General features: G+C 36.7%; 2 protein-coding genes across 2 annotated transcripts in view; one reads left to right on the top strand and one right to left on the bottom strand.

The window, feature by feature from the left end:
• The window catches only part of tox (thymocyte selection-associated high mobility group box), an 839,643-nt gene that overhangs the window by 359,849 nt on the left and 461,617 nt on the right, over window positions 1–18,177 (top strand). The window lies entirely within an intron of this gene.
• Window positions 340–10,615, bottom strand: oxsr1a (oxidative stress responsive kinase 1a). Its single transcript, XM_043259491.1, has 18 exons — window positions 10,333–10,615; window positions 8,960–9,072; window positions 7,966–8,074; window positions 7,718–7,859; window positions 7,581–7,636; window positions 7,108–7,217; window positions 6,906–7,007; window positions 6,187–6,320; window positions 6,051–6,099; window positions 5,410–5,475; window positions 5,205–5,327; window positions 5,083–5,121; window positions 4,891–5,004; window positions 4,718–4,785; window positions 4,142–4,194; window positions 3,943–4,011; window positions 3,791–3,855; window positions 340–3,700 (listed from the first exon to the last, which is right to left on the bottom strand). The coding sequence occupies exons 1-18, from the start codon at window positions 10,400–10,402 to the stop codon at window positions 3,626–3,628; spliced, it is 1,557 nt and encodes a 518-aa protein (XP_043115426.1). The 5' UTR covers window positions 10,403–10,615; the 3' UTR covers window positions 340–3,625.

The raw sequence follows: 18,177 nt of genomic DNA, 5'->3' as shown, positions 1-18,177 counted from the left end.
TATATATATATATATATATATATATATATATATATATATATATATATATATATATGTGTGTGTATGTGTGTGTGTGTTTATAATCTGATCATTACTATATTTACATAAAGTTTTCAAAACTAAACTGAAATAAACTTGGGAAAACTGAAGTAACATTGAGTAGTACTTTGGTTTTAAATTATATAAAAAAAAATAATAAAAAAATTTGTGCTGACAGTAAACGTAATATGTAACTCAACAATATAACAATAAACTGGAGAAATGCCACAGAGGACTATTATGGATCATGAAACACTTCAACATCATTACGCAATTCATAAACAAGTCTGCAGAGCAATGGCAATTTCATTCTTTATTGATTATTATTAAAAATAATTGGGTACACATGCACTGAAAATCCCAAAAGTGAAATACTATACAGTGTTCTACCATTGTCCTTAACACACCATACAGAGAGTGATAATAATACCTCCATTTATGTTGTGTCGTGACAATTCATTCCTTGAACTTCAATTAGATAAAAACATGAAAAAATTAAAAGACACTAAATAAAAAACCTTGAATTGAAAACACCTAAATATTCCATTAAAATGCAGCCAGTTCCTCTTTTGTAAGACCTGCATACATGTGCTTGGTGTGAAAATACAGCAGCTTTCCAGACTGCTGACAAAACAGAACGGAGGAATGATCTTAAGACAACTCACCTCAACAAACATCACCGTACAGAAATATGAGCATAACAAGATCTGATCTGTCAATACGAAGACAGATCCGCTTAGTTAATTATCCTACAAATGAGAAACAATAATATATGCTTTCGATTTTCAAAGTGCTCGGTTGAATTACTTCCAACGAATTCCAGAAAAGGGCAAACCACTTGTCCACACGTGAAAATAAATACTGTCTTATCACAATCCACTAGCGTGGTGAGAAAGAGGATGAGACTTGAGGACTTGGAAGCGTCTTTCAAGAGAAAATGGGAAATATTTGAGGCTTTAGAGAATCGTGACAGGGCCATCAACTATTTAGACCATTAAAGAAATGAACTCATTGCGTTTAAGCTTTGACTTGACAGTCTATTTAAAGTATTGGAGATATCTTAACGATTACAGTAAGGTGGCATGCCACTGTTATGAGCTGTTGCCCATTTAAACACACAAACAAACACAAAACTGACAGAACCACAAGCATTCCTTCTAAGAATCTCAGCAAACACTCCAACACAGACGGCAAGGCAGAAACTGAAAGAGAAAACAATAATAGCCCTCCACTGTTGACAAAGTAGAATGCAGTACATAAACTATTCTCAAGTCATGCTAATGTAATATTTCAGGGATACGTTTCCGTAATGAAACCCAAGTGTTGTGTTTTTTTGACTGTGAACACAAAGAAACCAACAAGTCATTAGACAACCACCACGTCCACTCCATAGAAAGGCCAACTGTGAACAGTATGTATACTGTTTATATTTATATATATATATATATATATATATATATAAACACCAATTTGATTATTTACATGATTTTTTTTCTTGATCAAGTACTCGTTAAGATGTCCCATCCACATTCATTGTTTTATTCACACTAAATATATTTAAAAAAAGAAAAAAAAAAAAAATCAACAGTCGTTTGCACATACACACGAGTGCGAAAGTGACAGCAAATGAATCACAGACCGTGTCTACAATTAATCGGGTTCAAAACCGTCTTAAAATGTACTGTTTGTCGGAAGCCAAGGAGAGAAAATAACAGAGGAAAATAAAAATGGAAGTGGAGTGTAGATCATCAGAAGAAAAATTTAACAAAAAGTCCAGCAAAAAGGTTTAAATAATAATAACAACGTTATTGCCAAAATCACTGGCAATTTGACCATTTAATTTTGTTTTATAAAGGGGGAAAAAATACCAGTTGCATGTGAAAAGATTTTCTGCCTATATAACATGAAATCAGACATCAGTCTACAACTAAGACGGATGATATTAAGCAAGATGCAATGAACTGAAATATTTACAAAGACACAAACAGGCCCACAAATTCAAATACAACGGATCCTATTGCCAATATTACGTGGACACAGGATGAATCCTAAAGTCACTTTTCTTTTTTTTTCTTGCTGGTCAGTGACTGTGTCCAAAGCTTCACTGGTCTTTCCTTCATTAAAAGTGCTTGCAAGGCTAGCAAACTATAAAACTCATGTTTTTATTTTTCTATCCACCCTTTTCCTGACGCAGAAATGGGTCACATCCGCGACAAGCTATTTTTAGCTTTATAAAACAGTTAGTAATGCTGCTTGATTCTTAAAAAAAAAAAAAAAAAAAAAAAAAAAAAAATCGGTGTGTCCTATTATGCTATTTTAATGCATTATCTTAATCATGAACACAAACAGTACAAAACAGTTTTACTGTTTACTGCACGCTATTTACCTCTTAATTTATAATCTATAGTGTAACGAAACTGACTCCTCATCCATAGGCTTACTTTGCGATCAGGAAAAAGGTGGATACATAGTTCATATAGTTCCACGTATGGACTCCATTCCAACTTTGTTTTGAGTATTTTTGACAGATTGAGAACTTCAAAATGACTTTAAACGTTAACGCGTTTTCTTTGCCGCCTTGCAAACACTAGAATTTCCTTCCAAAAAAACAAAATCATAAATCTATACCACCTTCCAAACAGCTGCCTCTACATTTAGCAGATATGCGTTTAAATGAAACTTGTAACATTATGCTCAATCCACAAAAATTGCATAAGTCTCTTTCCAATATAATCTGAAATGCACAATTTCCAGAGAATTTCAACAGCATACGCGTCCTTCACGAAAAAGATCAATTGGATGAAAAACTCATGTTCTCGTTTTTTTTTTTTTGTGTGTTGTTTTTTTCTTTTACAAGCTCAATATCTCATTTCATCTCTCTCTTTCACAGAGAGCCGGCAAAATTAAATGATCAGCATATCTTAGGTTAAAAATCATTCATGCAGTCTGGCGTTAGCCCATGCAAAATGATGGGAACGCATCCCGATAGTGAGTAAGCAGCTGAAAGGTGTAACCGTGAGGTGCAGTGCACGGGTGTAGCGGTGAAACATCATGTCCGACGGGGTTGTGGGTAAAGTGGCTCCCATGTTTACTGGTTAATTTGTACAACCATACAAAGCTGATCGCGCCAATATGTTGAACAGCTAAGCGCCCTTAAATGCTATCGAATGACAATCCTCTCCGCCTTCCTTTGAGGTACACAGCTGAACGCACACACAGTCACTCATTCACTTCACAGATGAGCTCCACAGCTACAGTCTACCTACAGTTGTAAATTCAGTAGTACTAATCGAAAGTAAGGCATTCTTTTGACATCTACCAGTATTAGGAGTTGGTTCAGATTGTGCAAATGTTTAAAGCAACAGAAAACAAAACGTACATGAATACTGTAAACATCTGAGGTGCGCTCCTATGAAGAACTCGGATGCAGTCCCATTCAACATTTGTTAATCCTATGTGGTGTCAGGTTCCTTCTGTCTCTTTGGCAGTAGTGGTTTCTTTAGGCCAATGAAAGCATTTACAGTGCACTGTTGTGCAAACAAGTCTGTGTTTTGTTTCGTTTTTTCCTGTCGCTGGTAATACTGTTTTAACTTATACTCAGCTGAGCAAATCCCATGAGTTTAACGTCGTCTGGAATTTCAGAACTGTCCACTCCAGATGCCTAAACGGAAGAAGAAAGATCAACAGAGGCAAATATAAAACACCTCCGGTGAGCAAATGTCCACTGCATCACAATCTGATCTGGACTTACCAACTTAAAAGTGACATTTTTGTGGGTTTGTGGATCATCAACGATTTTCTGCAAATTGGCTGCGACTGAAAAACGAACGCAAGTTAAAAACACTATTATTTTGAACTTTTTAGTGTTGAGCAGCAATTGTATTTTTATCTCGACAAACTCACCAATGACTAAGTCTCTCCCATCCACCAGTCCTGCAGACACGAGCTCCTGAGACACTCCATCAGCTGTGTCTGGATACAGAAGACAATAAAGCTTTGTGATCGAGAGTACAATTTGTCAACTTGCATGATTAGAAATTAGAAATGAGAGAAATTAGAATCAAACAGACGTTTAATCAAACGAACAGCAAACTCCACAAACCTCTGCCAGGCATGAACTCAAATCTGATATCGTTCAGCTCCTTTTTTGTATTCCTGTTGTTAAAATAAATAAAGTCATGTACATACACACACACTTTTTATATACACTGATATATTTTATTTATTATATTATTGTAGTAAATCTAATTGCCACTTCAGCAATTTAACTTGATTTCAGTAAGTTACTGGCTAATTTTTTTCTGTTAGTTTTTTATGTTTCATTTAATTATTTCATGTCTATTTTTGTTTTAGTTCATGATAACAGCACTGTAAAGTGAAAAACCAATGTTGCATCATTTTAAAAACCTTTATAATCTTCAGTGATAAACTGAAATATTTGTATTGTCATAAAAGAGCTATTTCAGTTTCACACAAAACTGTAGTAATTAACTTACTGTGCTTTTTTATGCAATGTTAAAAAAAAAAAAGGTGTTAAGCAACACAACCAAGAGGAACAAATACAACTGTCCTCAACAGTGTGGTTAACTCTAACCTTAAAGGTCTTTTTGGATATTTAAAAAAAACTGTTGTTTTTGACTGATGGTCATCAATAAGTGATTATATGAATGAAAAATACCTTAATCTTAGAACCAGGCTGATGGGGGTTTTGGCCGAGTCTTGTCCTGTCGTAGTAGGTCCACCAACCTGCAGGGATACAATTTTAAGATCTAAAACGGAAACCTAAATTATGAACCAACTGCACTTGTTTGGTCATTGTCACTGCTGATAGCGTTACACGGCAGAGCTCACCTGGGAGCCTGGAGAAGACGCTGATATCGTGGCGGTGTCATCTGCAGCATGTGGCACTTCAGACTGTCCCGGAGCTGCTGGCTGCAGGAAGCTTGATGAATCCGATGGAAAGATCTTTGAAAGAGGCACAAGACTCTCTTAACAACGCCTTTGAGCTTACTCAAAAAGTAGGAAATGAAACTGAACTCTCACCTCTGCATTTTGCACAGCCTCCTCCTTTACTCTTGGTGACTAAAAAGACAATTTAAAAGACATGCTTTATCCAAATCCACAGACTAAAAAAAACCAGGCTTAGGTAGCAGATGTGTGTATACCCGTAAAGCGGCCACTGCAGCCTTTCCTTCCTCGCTCTCTACATCCAGCTCATCGTCACTCCATTCCCACTCTCCATCCTCGGTCTTGTGCAGTCGACCGCTGGAGCCCGGCACCCTTCGCACCTGTTTGCACAAACAACAAAATGCTTGAAGCACAACTGCTACGATAACTGTGCAATATCTACATCTATCATTTCTCACTCACCCTCCTTGATCTCTCTCCTATTGTTGGCGCCCTGTCCAGCAATTTTTCTTTCAAGTATTCATTGTTCTGTAAAGAAATTTTGAGAAATAAAATTCAACTTTCTCAGTAAGCTACAAGCCAGAAAATAAATTCCAAGTATATTCGTTGAATTTTATTATAGTACAAATAATTCCGCAAAAATGCAATATTTTGGTTAGAACTGTGAGATCAGGTTATACTACTCTACAAATAAATTTGAGAGTGACAGCATCCTCTGTGGGTTGTAATGCAGCACTGCAGTGCCGTGGAGGCCTCTCTGTTTACGCACAGACTACAGTAACACTGAGCCGCTAGGAATAAAAGTCTGCTGAGGCAGCAATGCGTTTGTTACAATATGGGCTGTATCCCATGAGCAGGAAATGCCCTTTAGAAACTCTAATCCTGAGTATTTGTTACAGTAAACGCGTCATGCTGGACCAGTGGTTTGGAAATGTTTAGGAGACAGCGATTGTAGCCAAACTAAATAATTTTGCCTGCTAGAAACAGCAATTACATAAAACAGAGCAAACATTTGCGCGCTCTGATTACCAGCAAACTAATGTAAAATGTCTCTATTCTTGTCATTCTTTGCACTTTTACGAATTCGGGTTACAGTATCTCACCTTGGCTTTTGTGAAGAACTTGTGTTTTAAGAGTTCAGCAGCTGTTGGACTGTTGAGAAACATTGAACGTTTATAATATGACCAAAAACTGTTGGTCTTGAAAGAATCTGAGAACTTTAGGAAGTAAATGCACTACCGTTTTTCTGGATCCTTCTGGAGGCACAAGGAGATCATCTTCCGAAAAGATTTGCCGTATTTTTTAACCATTTCTTTATCTGTAACTCCAGTCTCTAGACAAGGAGGGTCATTCTGCAGGGTTAACATGAGAACCTAAACAAAAAAAAAAGTAAGAAAGGAGGAAATAAAAAAAACCAACACAATCATTGCTGTGGAAAAAGTGTTTCAAATAATTTTTTTTATGATTTTTGAAGCTAAAATACAAATCAGCAGAAGTAAAAGTTAAAGTTGGGCTATAAACAAACAACACCACAGTTGCATAACATCAACGTCAGCACCACTAAGCTTTTAACAAATCTTTTTATCTTCATTTAAAATCTACAAGCTGCAATGTTTGAGTTAGAATAGATTGCAGGAGCAGAAGTATAAATACAACAAGGTTATAAAAGTGGGTTAACGAGTTGATATGTTTTCCTGTTTGGTGTAATGATGTCCTTGACAACCTCGGTGGTCCCATTTAGCTACTTGTTAGCAACCACCTTCTTCAACATGCATAAAAGCTTAAAAAACGACTAGGTATTACTCATGTAATTTAAGTCATTTTGAGCTTGCGTTAACCGCCAATCACACGTTTAACCAAAACCAATGAATTCAATTCCCGATTTAACGGTTCATTCCTTCATCACTCCTTCGGCAGGTTTCATAGAAGATTCTCCCAAACGGTGACTTGCTGCTTACCTTCATTGGAGGATATTTGTGATACGGAGCGGCCCCGGTTGCCAGCTCAATAGCAGTGATCCCGAAACTCCAGATATCAGCTTTGAAATCATAACCCCTAACCTGTGATTGAGCAAACAAAATATCAATATCACATTCCATAAAGACATTCGGTTTCAAAACATACGAAAGGCAAAGTCGGAACAGGTGGGACGACACTAACCTGCTCCATCACCTCAGGCGCCATCCAGCATGGAGTTCCTACAAACGTCTTCCTCACTTTGTTTCTAGTCATGTCTCCACCAGTTGCTAAAAAGGCACTAACACCAAAGTCTTCAGGGAGAAAAGCAGACAACAAACCCATCAATCGTCTAACTCATATTGTTCATTATCTACTTTTCGTGCCAAGCAGCACCTATAATCAAATCAGAACCTCCGTAGTCCTGAAAATGAGCATCTAGAGGCCATTCCCAGACGTTGAAAGCAAACAGAAATATATCGGCTTTTTCCTGTTTGCGTCAACAACAATTTTTTTTCCCCTTCCAATTACATTCAGCATTAAGCACAAAAACACTAAGGCAATCATGCATTACCTTTAAATAAGAATATTCAACATTTCTTTGGAATAATTAAAAAGCAGTACATTCAAATCCTACTAATAAGCCAATTAACCGTCAATAAGACAAAAATCTCCACCTGCAATTTGAACAGAGCCATCTTCTCCTAAAAGAATATTTCCAGCCTTCACATCCCTTTACAGAGAGAAGTACAGGTCAGTGTATTGTTCGGTGACTTCGAAAATGAAACGCATTAATGCAATTAAAAACATATACCTGTGAATCTGCCCATTTTTGTGCAGATAATCGAGACCTTCTAGCACCTCTTTTAGTATGCTGGCAATGCTGGCCTCATCCATGACACCCGATTTGTGCTCCCCTTTGGAAATTATGTACTTAATGAAATCAAGAACCGAGCCTGAAACAGATGCGAATCGAAAGATATTGCATTATGTACCACTTTGTTTTTAAAAGATCAGTTAATAACTTCTGTTTGTTCAAGACAGGCTTTTAAACTGACTGACCACCACTGAGCAACTTCATGACCAGCCAAAGCTCATCCTTGACCACAAAGGAGGTGTAATAAGACACAATATTTGGGTGATGGCACTGGCTCATTGCCTGGATCTCTTTCTAAAAAAAAAAAAAAAAAAGTAATAAGAAGAGGAAGGAAAATATTAGGAAGCAGTAAACGTTTAAATCTAAACGGAGGTTTCTAAAAGGCAATAATGGTAAGTAATTGCAAACAAAAGATCCCATTCAGATCGCCAGGAGTGCTCAACCGTGTCCTTCTGGATCAAATTACTTCAAGATGCTGGCATTCATGAGATTTATGCTACAGAAGTGAAAGAGAAAAGACCCTAGACTAGAAATCTTTAAATGCTGAATTATAATCAAACTAAACTAATTGAATTAAACCTGTTCTACGTCATTAAAAGACACGTTTTCTGTAAAATGCAAGTGTAGTTAGCTAGTCTGGTCTCATAGGCCATTCTAACTCTGAAAGTTTAATCACAACCCAGAAAGTCTTTCCTTGTGTCTGTGCCAGTTTAATCCTCCTCTGACTGACAGACATGTGGCTGCCTTGCACATGACCCGAGTTACATCATGACCCCGCCATTTGGCAAAAAGGTCATTAACTGAGGTGAATGGGACAGACTCCGAGTCAGATGCACATTGCATAATTTCTAATGAAAATGAAATATTGTCAGACAGTCAATATTTGTGCCTACAGATTTTTTTGTTGTTGCGTGTTTTCAGAATGGCTTAAATTATTCAATTTCTTCAACAAATCTGTTTTTGTTAGAAAAGTATGAAGGAAGGATTTTTTTTTGTCTGATGCACATTATGTTAAAACGATATAAGCAACAAAATCATTCCAATTACAAAACAAATTACGCTTCTAAAGAGAGCCAGACAAGTAAACTACATCCATAAATATTCTGTTTAAGCACAGGCATCCTAATCAAATACCTTTATGTGGTGTGTCTAATTTTATGAGCAGTAAACAGACATTACCAGAAGCTCATCCATGCTGGTCTGGCATTTCTCAAGATTGATGCGTTTAATGGCCACCTTCTCTTTCCTGGGTTTGCAATATGCCGCCTGGACCACAGCTGTTGCTCCACTCCCTATATAACAGCAAAGTGTAATCACTTTCAATCACTGAGTTGTAATGCAAACAAAAATATGAAATTAAAAAACACACAAATATTACAAAAGACAGATCAGGGAAGCATAGCATCTACGATCCATAGATGAAATGCGTTTTTTACCTCTCTCTCTCTTAGGCTGTAACAGCATACTTTTTTTTTTTTTGTCATTTCTATATTTTAACCATACTACATTTAATAAATCGTTTTTAACCCTAGATACACACAAAGAAGTTATATGATCAGTAATGCTGGTAAAATAAATTCAGTCACTGAAAGTGGAAAATTATTTCTCTTTTACGGATTTATTAAAACTGCACACAAAAAAAGAAAAAGCATCAAAAGCAATGTTCTTGTTAATCACGAACACATCCACTGACATAAATAAAATCGGCTACTTAGCATTAAGTGTATAGACAAATGCCTTGTGTTTTTTCTCATTAAAATCACTGCTGTCGTTACATAAACAAACTGTCATTTAAAGTGTTACATGAATTCATTTTAGTAGTCATGATCAGGGCTGATGCTGAAAAAACTCTTAAATATATACTATTAAATATATAGGTCTCTATGGACCTCTGTGGGGGGTAAAAGGGCTTCAATATAATTAAATGTTTATTATATGGTATATCCAATGCTCAGACGGCTGAATTAAAAGTAAAAATTAAATCTCGTCTTAATATGCGTCCATTTCAGATTATACTATACTTCCGTTTATTTATGTTTCTCTTTGCTTCAGCTTAAAAGACAACTTCCCTCGCCAAAGGGAGCTGAAAGGCCAAATGCAAATGCCCCAAGACAATAAAATCATCCTTAGTTATGGGATTACAAGTTAGTTAGTAAAGCTGTTCTTATAATACGTCAAACTTTGATCTAAACCACAGCCTATGTGCATGAACACTATATGAAACAGCTTGTCACCAAACAGACGAGCAACTTGTCAACTGTGATGGTCCTTTATCCGCCCCATATGTCACATGTAAATCACGACGAAACCTCCAAATCAATCACTAAATCAGCCTTTGTCCGCAAAGCATTACAGACTGCTGGCATATCGGGTGGCTAGTTAGCATGGCTAACACAGAATGAACATCTTACAGGCGCGACGACTCAATTACTGACGGAGATCCGAAATAACACAGACCGTCTGGGCCCCAGAGATCATGACACGCACGTCTTAATCTCCGCTACGCTATCATTGATGCGATCCGGATGCTGATGTGCGACGGTTTAGCTCACCGATCACCTCCTGTAGCTCATAGTCATCCTTGTCGATAGACCAGGGTTGAGAGCTCGGGTCTTCGGACATAACTGCAGTCAGATCGCGTCAGGCGCGCGCTACACTGACGCTCACTCGGCCGCGAGCGATAGAAATCGGACGATCGGGGTTTAAGCTCGACGCACTTATGTCGATCTTGCCGACCGCTCTCAGTCTCAACAGCCAAACTTTGCCAACAGAGATGGTGACCCCGCCTTAGGCGGAAAGCGCTCTTCCTCGTGTCAAAATCTTGGAGGCGACCGAAATTATGCCACGTTACGCCACCTACCGGTTATGACGCAGAGTCCGAGGGGAGAACGGCTCCTCAGTCACTGCCCGTGTTAAACATGTCACGCTGTTGGGCTTCACGACTCTTTGCATTTAACAAAATGTCTAAAAAAAAATCTAAAAATGCACATTTTCCTGTAAGGTGTAGATTTAGGTCTAGGGTTTGGTGTAGGGCAATAGAAGTATGTATAAAAATAATTATGCACATGGAGTGTCCCCATAAAACATGGAAATCTGCCGTGCGTGTGTCTGTGGTTTGGTTTATATATTCTGGTGGGGACCTAAATTGAGCTTGTAAATCGTACAGAATGAGATTCTATGAGAAAATAAAAATGCTAAGTTTCCTGTACGGGGTAGGGTTAGGTGTAAGGTTGGTGTAGGGTGAAAGAAAATACGGTTTGTACAGTATAAAAAGCACTACACCCGTGGAAAGTCCCTGCAAGGATAGAGATTGCTGTTCTAAAAGAAGTTAAAGTCTGCGTAAAATCAAAGCCTTTATCTTTCGCAAGCACTACTCTTTAGCACGCTGAAGGATAACCACAAAAACTGCAACATATAAACTCAAATACGACAACAACGATGTAACTGCATTCAACATTTTCTCCATCCATTTCTATGCCGAGCATTCTGGGAACTAGAAAAACACCGCCCATTTTAAAGTTATCAAGACTATTTTATGTCACTATTCATTTTAAGCATCAAGTATTGTAATTACATTAAATTAAAATGCTAATTTAATGTCAATGAAACTGATTTATTTATCCAAAAAGCAATATAAATTGTGGTAACAGGTTACCTGAATTATTGAACGTAGACTGAACTTAACATCTAGTTTCTTTAACATAAATATTGTCGGTTAGATTAAATCCTCAGTCAAACCATTACTATACCATATGCAATACGGAGCTAAAGCATACATACAGCTGCACTGCCACCTGCTGGATTCTTTACAATGAAATGATTTATGACTCAATAAGCTGTGCTAGCTGGGACCATAATGTCAGCAGCAGATTCTTGACTGGATCGGATTGAGATCCGGGGAAGTCAACACCTCAAACTCATTGCGCTCCTCAAACCATACCTGAACCATCTTTGCTTGGTGGCAGTTCTCATTATCCTGCTGAGAGAGGCCGCAGCCACCAGGGATTAACGTTTCCGTGAAAAGCTGCACATGGTCGCTAACAATGCTTAGCTAGGTGGTACGTGTCAAAGTAACATCCACATGGATGACAAGACCTAAGGTTTCCCAGCAGCAGGTTTCGGCACCCTGGCTTGTCGGTGGCTACGCAGCCCTATACACAACGAACTGTAATGCGCCGTGTATTCTTACACCTTTCCATCAAAACCAGCATTAGGTTCTTGTGCAATTTGAGCTACAGTAGCTCAGCAGTATCTGTTGTATTGCACCACACAGGCCAGTCTTAACCACCCATGAACCCTGACGCCAGCTCACCGCTCTTCCTTCCTTGAAGCACTTTTGATAGTTACTGACCACTGCAGACCGGGAACACCCCACAGGAGCAGCAGTTTGGAATTTATGCCTAGGCATGACAATTTGGCCCTTGTCAAACTCATTCAAATCTTTACATTTGTCCATTTTTCCAGCTTCTAACACATCAAAGACCTGAGAAAAAAGTTTTAGCTCATAATGTTTTTTTAGATTGATTAGAGCATCAAAAATGATTTTTAAAATTATTTAAAAATCATATTTAATTTGTTAGTTATGCTATGTTCTTAGTTGAGGGTTCTTAAAAATCACTGATACATTTTTAGTTGTTTGTTTTGTTTTGTTTTGTTTTTTTACCATATTTTTGTATAAGGATGACTCTCAACCACAAAAATGGTTTGGTATACCATTTTTCTGCAAAATGTGTGTAAAATGATCATAAATGGGTTTTCTTGTTGTATTTATATAAAATGTATATATATATTAAATCTCATTTGCATATTAACATGTTTTTGGGGCAAAATGTAATGAAAAAAAGTGTAATAATGGGAGTAATAAATGACAAGATTCTCATAATAATATATAATATTTCACAGAATATTGAAATGTAGTTTCTTTCCCCATTAATTTGTCAGTTCTCTCAAAATATGTAATAAACACGCTTTTAGTCCCGGGGTGTCCTCATATGAAATCATCCCGTTTGGTGACAGAAAGTCATATTTTGATTTGAAACAAAATTACAAAAAATTACAAAATATTATCATGTTTACATAAAATAATTTCAAACATTTTTAAGGCCAAAGAAAAGGAGTGGTTAAGGAAACATTCAAATCGTTTCAACTTGAAATAACTTGCTACCCCTCTGTCCAAAATTTTTACAAATTTTTAAACAATTTTTTGTTACTTAATGTTAATTAAGTATAATTATGTTAATTAAGTGATAACTAAAATATTTGAATTCACAAAAATATGGCAGCAGGGTATCAAGTTATTTCAAATTGAAACACTTTTTTTTTTTACAGTGTATGAAAAGCTTTTAAGTTTTTTTTGGCATGTAGAAAAATTCAGTAAAATTGAATGTCCTCATACGATGCTTCAGAACCCAGAGTCTTAAAAGGTTAAGGACAAAATGGTCTCTTGAGTAATATATCCTGTCCTTTAACAGGTGCCACGATGAATAGATAATCAGTGTAATTCAATTATGCCTGAACAGTGTACATTTATATTTTTATAACAAATGACATATATGAATGCTAACTTTGTTATCTCCTCAGATTTGGTGAAGATGGAGGCCCCATTCAACCAGCAGCAGAAATTTAATTGGAAATAGCTACTGGAGAAGCCACCTATTTGCAGGAGTCTGTACAATAATGGGTTGGATACACTAGTCATGATCTTTTATGCAAAGTGACCACTTTAGAATGTAATCAGAAACATTCCTTAACTGTTGTATTTATTGATTCTAATATATTGTCACATGCATAGCCTATTATGATCTCCATTGTGGAAATGTACATACAATGACATTGTGAAAAAGCCGACAAAGATTTTAATACTTTTTAATACTTTCCTGAAGAATTACCAAAAATGTCCAAGATAAAATGTTTGATAGTAGCAATTAATAATGTTATGTGACAATGGAAGAACATCTGTTGAATGAACAAGCCACAAAACATGGGGCTTTCCAGGTTCATTCAGTGGTAAACTGTTACACCCACATTTTGAAAAAGTCAGTGTAGGGGAAGACCAATCACTTCTCAAACAAGAGTCTGAGCTGGAAATCTCAAAGTAAACGTGTTCAAAACGGCAGTGGAGTCTAAATTCTCGAAATTCGATATGATAGAAGTAGACGGTGAACATCCCAGCTCCAAGAATCCTTCAAGAAGAAGAGAAGGTCCACCTCAGGAATCACGGAGCAACAATGAAATATTTAAATTTCTGCAGGCAGTATAAGAGTTTACACGAAGAAGAAAGGCATGTGTCTGCCTGCTAAAATTTTTAGCTCAGTTGTGGGACAAATGCTTGCAATTAGTGAAGCATTCACAAAGCAATTCACGCTACAAAACAGATTTCATACAGAGTACTAAACTACATCCCCACACTTTTGTAAACTGCAAATTTCCTTTAAACGTTGGCAGAGTCTGACCTCTAGGCTGAGCTAAATTCAAATGTAAAACAGGAAGTAGGTATTAACTCTTAGTTAACTAAGAGTTCAGTTAGACTTTTTTTTTAATAACTGTATATTACACTAAAAGTATGACTGTGATTAAAAACAGACAAACCAATCCAAACCATTCCCAGTAACACTTAAACATCAAATAAAATGCAAAACATTATTTTGCTTTATCTAAGTAAAGGCAAAGATCCCACATTTTTGCCATTCTTCAAGAATCGAAAACCATGTTGCATTAACAATGTTTCACAAAAAGCATATTTCAACCTGTCTAAATGGCCAGCTTGAATGCCATGGAGGTGAAACATATGTTAGGACTGCACCGGCGGTTTTGAAAAGTATTAAAGACTGATGGTCCGATGGACCTAATCATTCTTCAACCTTTGCAAGCGCCTGAGACACTTCTTAATGAAACATAGTTTACTTATAAAACGTATCCACTTTTTTCCAAATGTAAAAATGTATAAATTCTATTGTGTCTAGCTTTCCATCCACATTCAGCTATTTTTAGCTGCTTGATAATAGAAATTGTTGTGTCTCATTATCTTAATATTGAACACAATGGATTGTAGTGCAAACAGTTTTGCTGTTTACTGTACATTGTTATCCTTCTCGTTGTCTACCTATACAGGCCAATGAACCAGGAGTCTGGCTTGAAAAGGTAGACAATACTTTTGAATATAATTGGCCGAGTCATTTCTTTTGTAAAATACTCTATAAACACATGACCTCATCGTACAATTGCATCTCTGTCTTGCTTATCAACCATTCTGCCGAAGAACTATAATTTTTAGGGGAAGGATTATTGTTTGTTATCAGTAAATGATTACATTTCATTTTTGCTGTGTTTATTTTATAAAAACTCTTGCCAGGTACAACCCGAATTCTGAAAATGTTGAGACGTTTAATGAAAAAATATATAAATTACTTTCAAATCCCATGAGGCAATATTTTATCCAAAGAGAACATAACAAATGTTTAAACAGAAAAATGTGTTGTCCACTAAATGAGCTCATTTCAGATTTCATGCCTGCTACAGGTCTCAGAAAAGTTGTCACGGAGATGACAAAAATTTTTCAAAGATTCAGCTGGGAGAACATTTAACAACTAATTAAGTTAACTGACATCAGTTCTGTAACATGTTTAGCTATAAAAGTGATGTCTTAGAAAGGCAGAGTCTTTCCAATCTGTGGAAAAAGACGGGAAGAGGCTCTACAAACATAAGAAGTGCATTAAAAGATTGAGGAATACTTTAAAAACAACATTCCTCAACTTCAAAATGCAAAGGCTTTGCGAATCTTTTCATCAATGTGTAAAATCATCAAAAGATTCAGAGAAACTGGAGAAATCTTTGAAGACCTTTGTTGGATGCCCGTGGTCTTCAGACCCTCAGACGACACTGCATCACTCATCGGCATGATTCTCTCATTTCTATTACTAAATGGGCCCAGGAATACTTCCAGGAACCACTGTCAGTAAACACAATCCGCCGAGCCGTCTCCAGATGCCAACTAAAGCCTAAAAAGGAGGCAATATGTGAACATGGTCCAGAAGAGCGGTCGTGTCCTGTGGGCCAAGGCTCATTTAAGCTGTTTCAAAGTGTAAAACCGTTCTATGGTCACAAGTATGTGAAATTCTTTTAGTTTTCCTTTTATATTCTAATTAAAATAAAAAAAATCTGGTGGCATATAGAGTAACCAAAAAAAAAAGAACAGCTCTGCACGGTGAATGATGATCAAAATGGCTTCTTAAGGATTATTGATGCTAGTTGGCACACTGGTTCCCAGTTAATTGTTTTGGGTTTTTTTTTGCAATTATACCAATTATATTTATTAATTTTTTTGTTCTTCAAACTAAATACTTTGCTAATTTTGTTACCTTATACATTTTACTTATTCGTGGATTTTTTTTTCACAATTGTGCTTAAAATTACACTTAAGCATCAGAGCAGTAAAACTCTTTTAAAACTCTACTTTTTAGAATTTGGTATGGCAACATCAGGGCCATCCTCAGCTGACGTAGAGAGCAGGGCCCCTTTGGTCCGATCACGTTCAGAGAGTTCTCAAAGCACGGAGCCCAAAGCAAACCATTGTCTTTTAGAGCTGCTTTCCAGCAAAATCTGTCTCCATAGTTAAGTTTACATAATTGATCCTACTATTTTCTGCTTACCACTGTGAAGCTGCTTTAACACCATCTGTATTCTATAAAGCTCTATAGAAATAGGGGTGCCTTGACTTGTTACTCCATAGGTTTATTGCTCAATTTATATTTGTCATTCACTGTGGATAAGTGTCTAAAGCTGTTAACCTACTCTGAGAAACATTAACTTGTGTAAAAAGTGTGACAACTAGTCTCTGAGGCTAGTGATGTTTCTGAGATACAAGATGAAAAGAAACAAAGCAAAGGCTAGAAGCACTTGTATAGTTAGATGGAAAAATTCCATGATCTGTCATCTGTGCACATTTTTCTAGATTCCATTTTCTATATCCAAACAATAATCTTTAAATAACTCAACAGGTATTATTAACATCCACTATTTTCATCATTACAACATAACAAATGTACCTCAAGGATTAAAGCACTAAGGCATATCTTGTACAAGATAGATAGGTGACTTTAATTTAACGTTTTTAATATATTTAATAAAGTTCTTCCTCATAAGGAAGAAGCAGAATAGCACCATGACTCCCTAAAACCTTATAAAAACCATTATTAAGGGTGGAACTTGCAGTTTTGGAAAGCTGTTGTGATTTAGAGTAAACAACATTTGGTGTATTGTCTGAGGCTCAAACTATGGCAATGCACGCCATACGACCAGATACAAGTGATGACTGTAAGTGGGAAATCTTACCATTGGCTGGAAATGGCAGGACTAAGGAAAAACACAGAAAGACTAAACAAAAATCAACAGAGACAAATGTCAGACTACATCATGTAAGCGGTCAGAAGCTTTTAGTGGTAGCGATTGGAGCCACGATTGAAACAATGCACATTCTGCAGCTTCATCTGAACCACTGTGATGATACCACTGAACATTAGTCGAAGGGGGCCACTGAGAAATGTATTTTAACGTTTCTACTCTGCTTTTTCACCCACTTCCTCGTTCTCTTTTAGCATCTGCTGAACTATTCTCCTTTCAGTTGACAACACCACTCCATTTAAAAAAAACATTTAACTCCCACGTCCGCTCTTACAGCCTTTTATGCTACTTTACCAAGAGGATGTTTATCTGAATACTACTGTTCCCCAAACTTTTCTGAGTTTGTTTTAGAATTATTCAACATACCTCATGATCGTTTCAAATTTGCAGTCCCTTATTTTAAGAGGTCTTCTAAAAAAAAAAAAACTTGGAAAGTTTTATACTTAACTGATTACCTGTTCAGCCACGGCCTAATAGATGGATAGTTTTACCTATAACCCAAAGGTCGTATGCTTGAGTCCCAGATCCAGCAGGAATTATCAGGGGGGAGTGAAAAACTCCACCTTCAACACCATGACTGAGGTGACTTGGCTGCCCACTGCTCTGGGTGTATGTGCGCTCTTTGGATGCACAAATTCCAAGTATGGTTCACCATACCTGGTCACTCACTCATCTAATTAGGCAGTTCCAGTACTTCACGGAAAGGAAACATTTCAGCTGCTAAATACCTCTGTATAACTCTTCTTTTGTTAACAACAATCACAATTTCAACTCCTTTCAATTATTTCACTTAATTATTCATAGTAGCCGAGTAATAGCAAGGTCAATCATCCTGGCTGGATTTGGTTTTTTATATAACGACCAGCTGCCCGTACAGTATCTCTTACCTAACGTTTCAATCGGATCTTTGGCATCTTTTAAATTCCAGCTTGACATTGCATAAATTACAAAATAATTAACACCTTTATTTGGGCCGTCCTTGTTGCTAAATCATTCAA

This window comes from Puntigrus tetrazona, chromosome 2, assembly GCF_018831695.1.
Source record: "Puntigrus tetrazona isolate hp1 chromosome 2, ASM1883169v1, whole genome shotgun sequence".
Lineage (NCBI taxonomy): Eukaryota > Metazoa > Chordata > Actinopteri > Cypriniformes > Cyprinidae > Puntigrus > Puntigrus tetrazona.
Note: the sequence above shows the minus strand (reverse complement) of the source record. Positions and strands in the feature narration are given on the sequence as shown.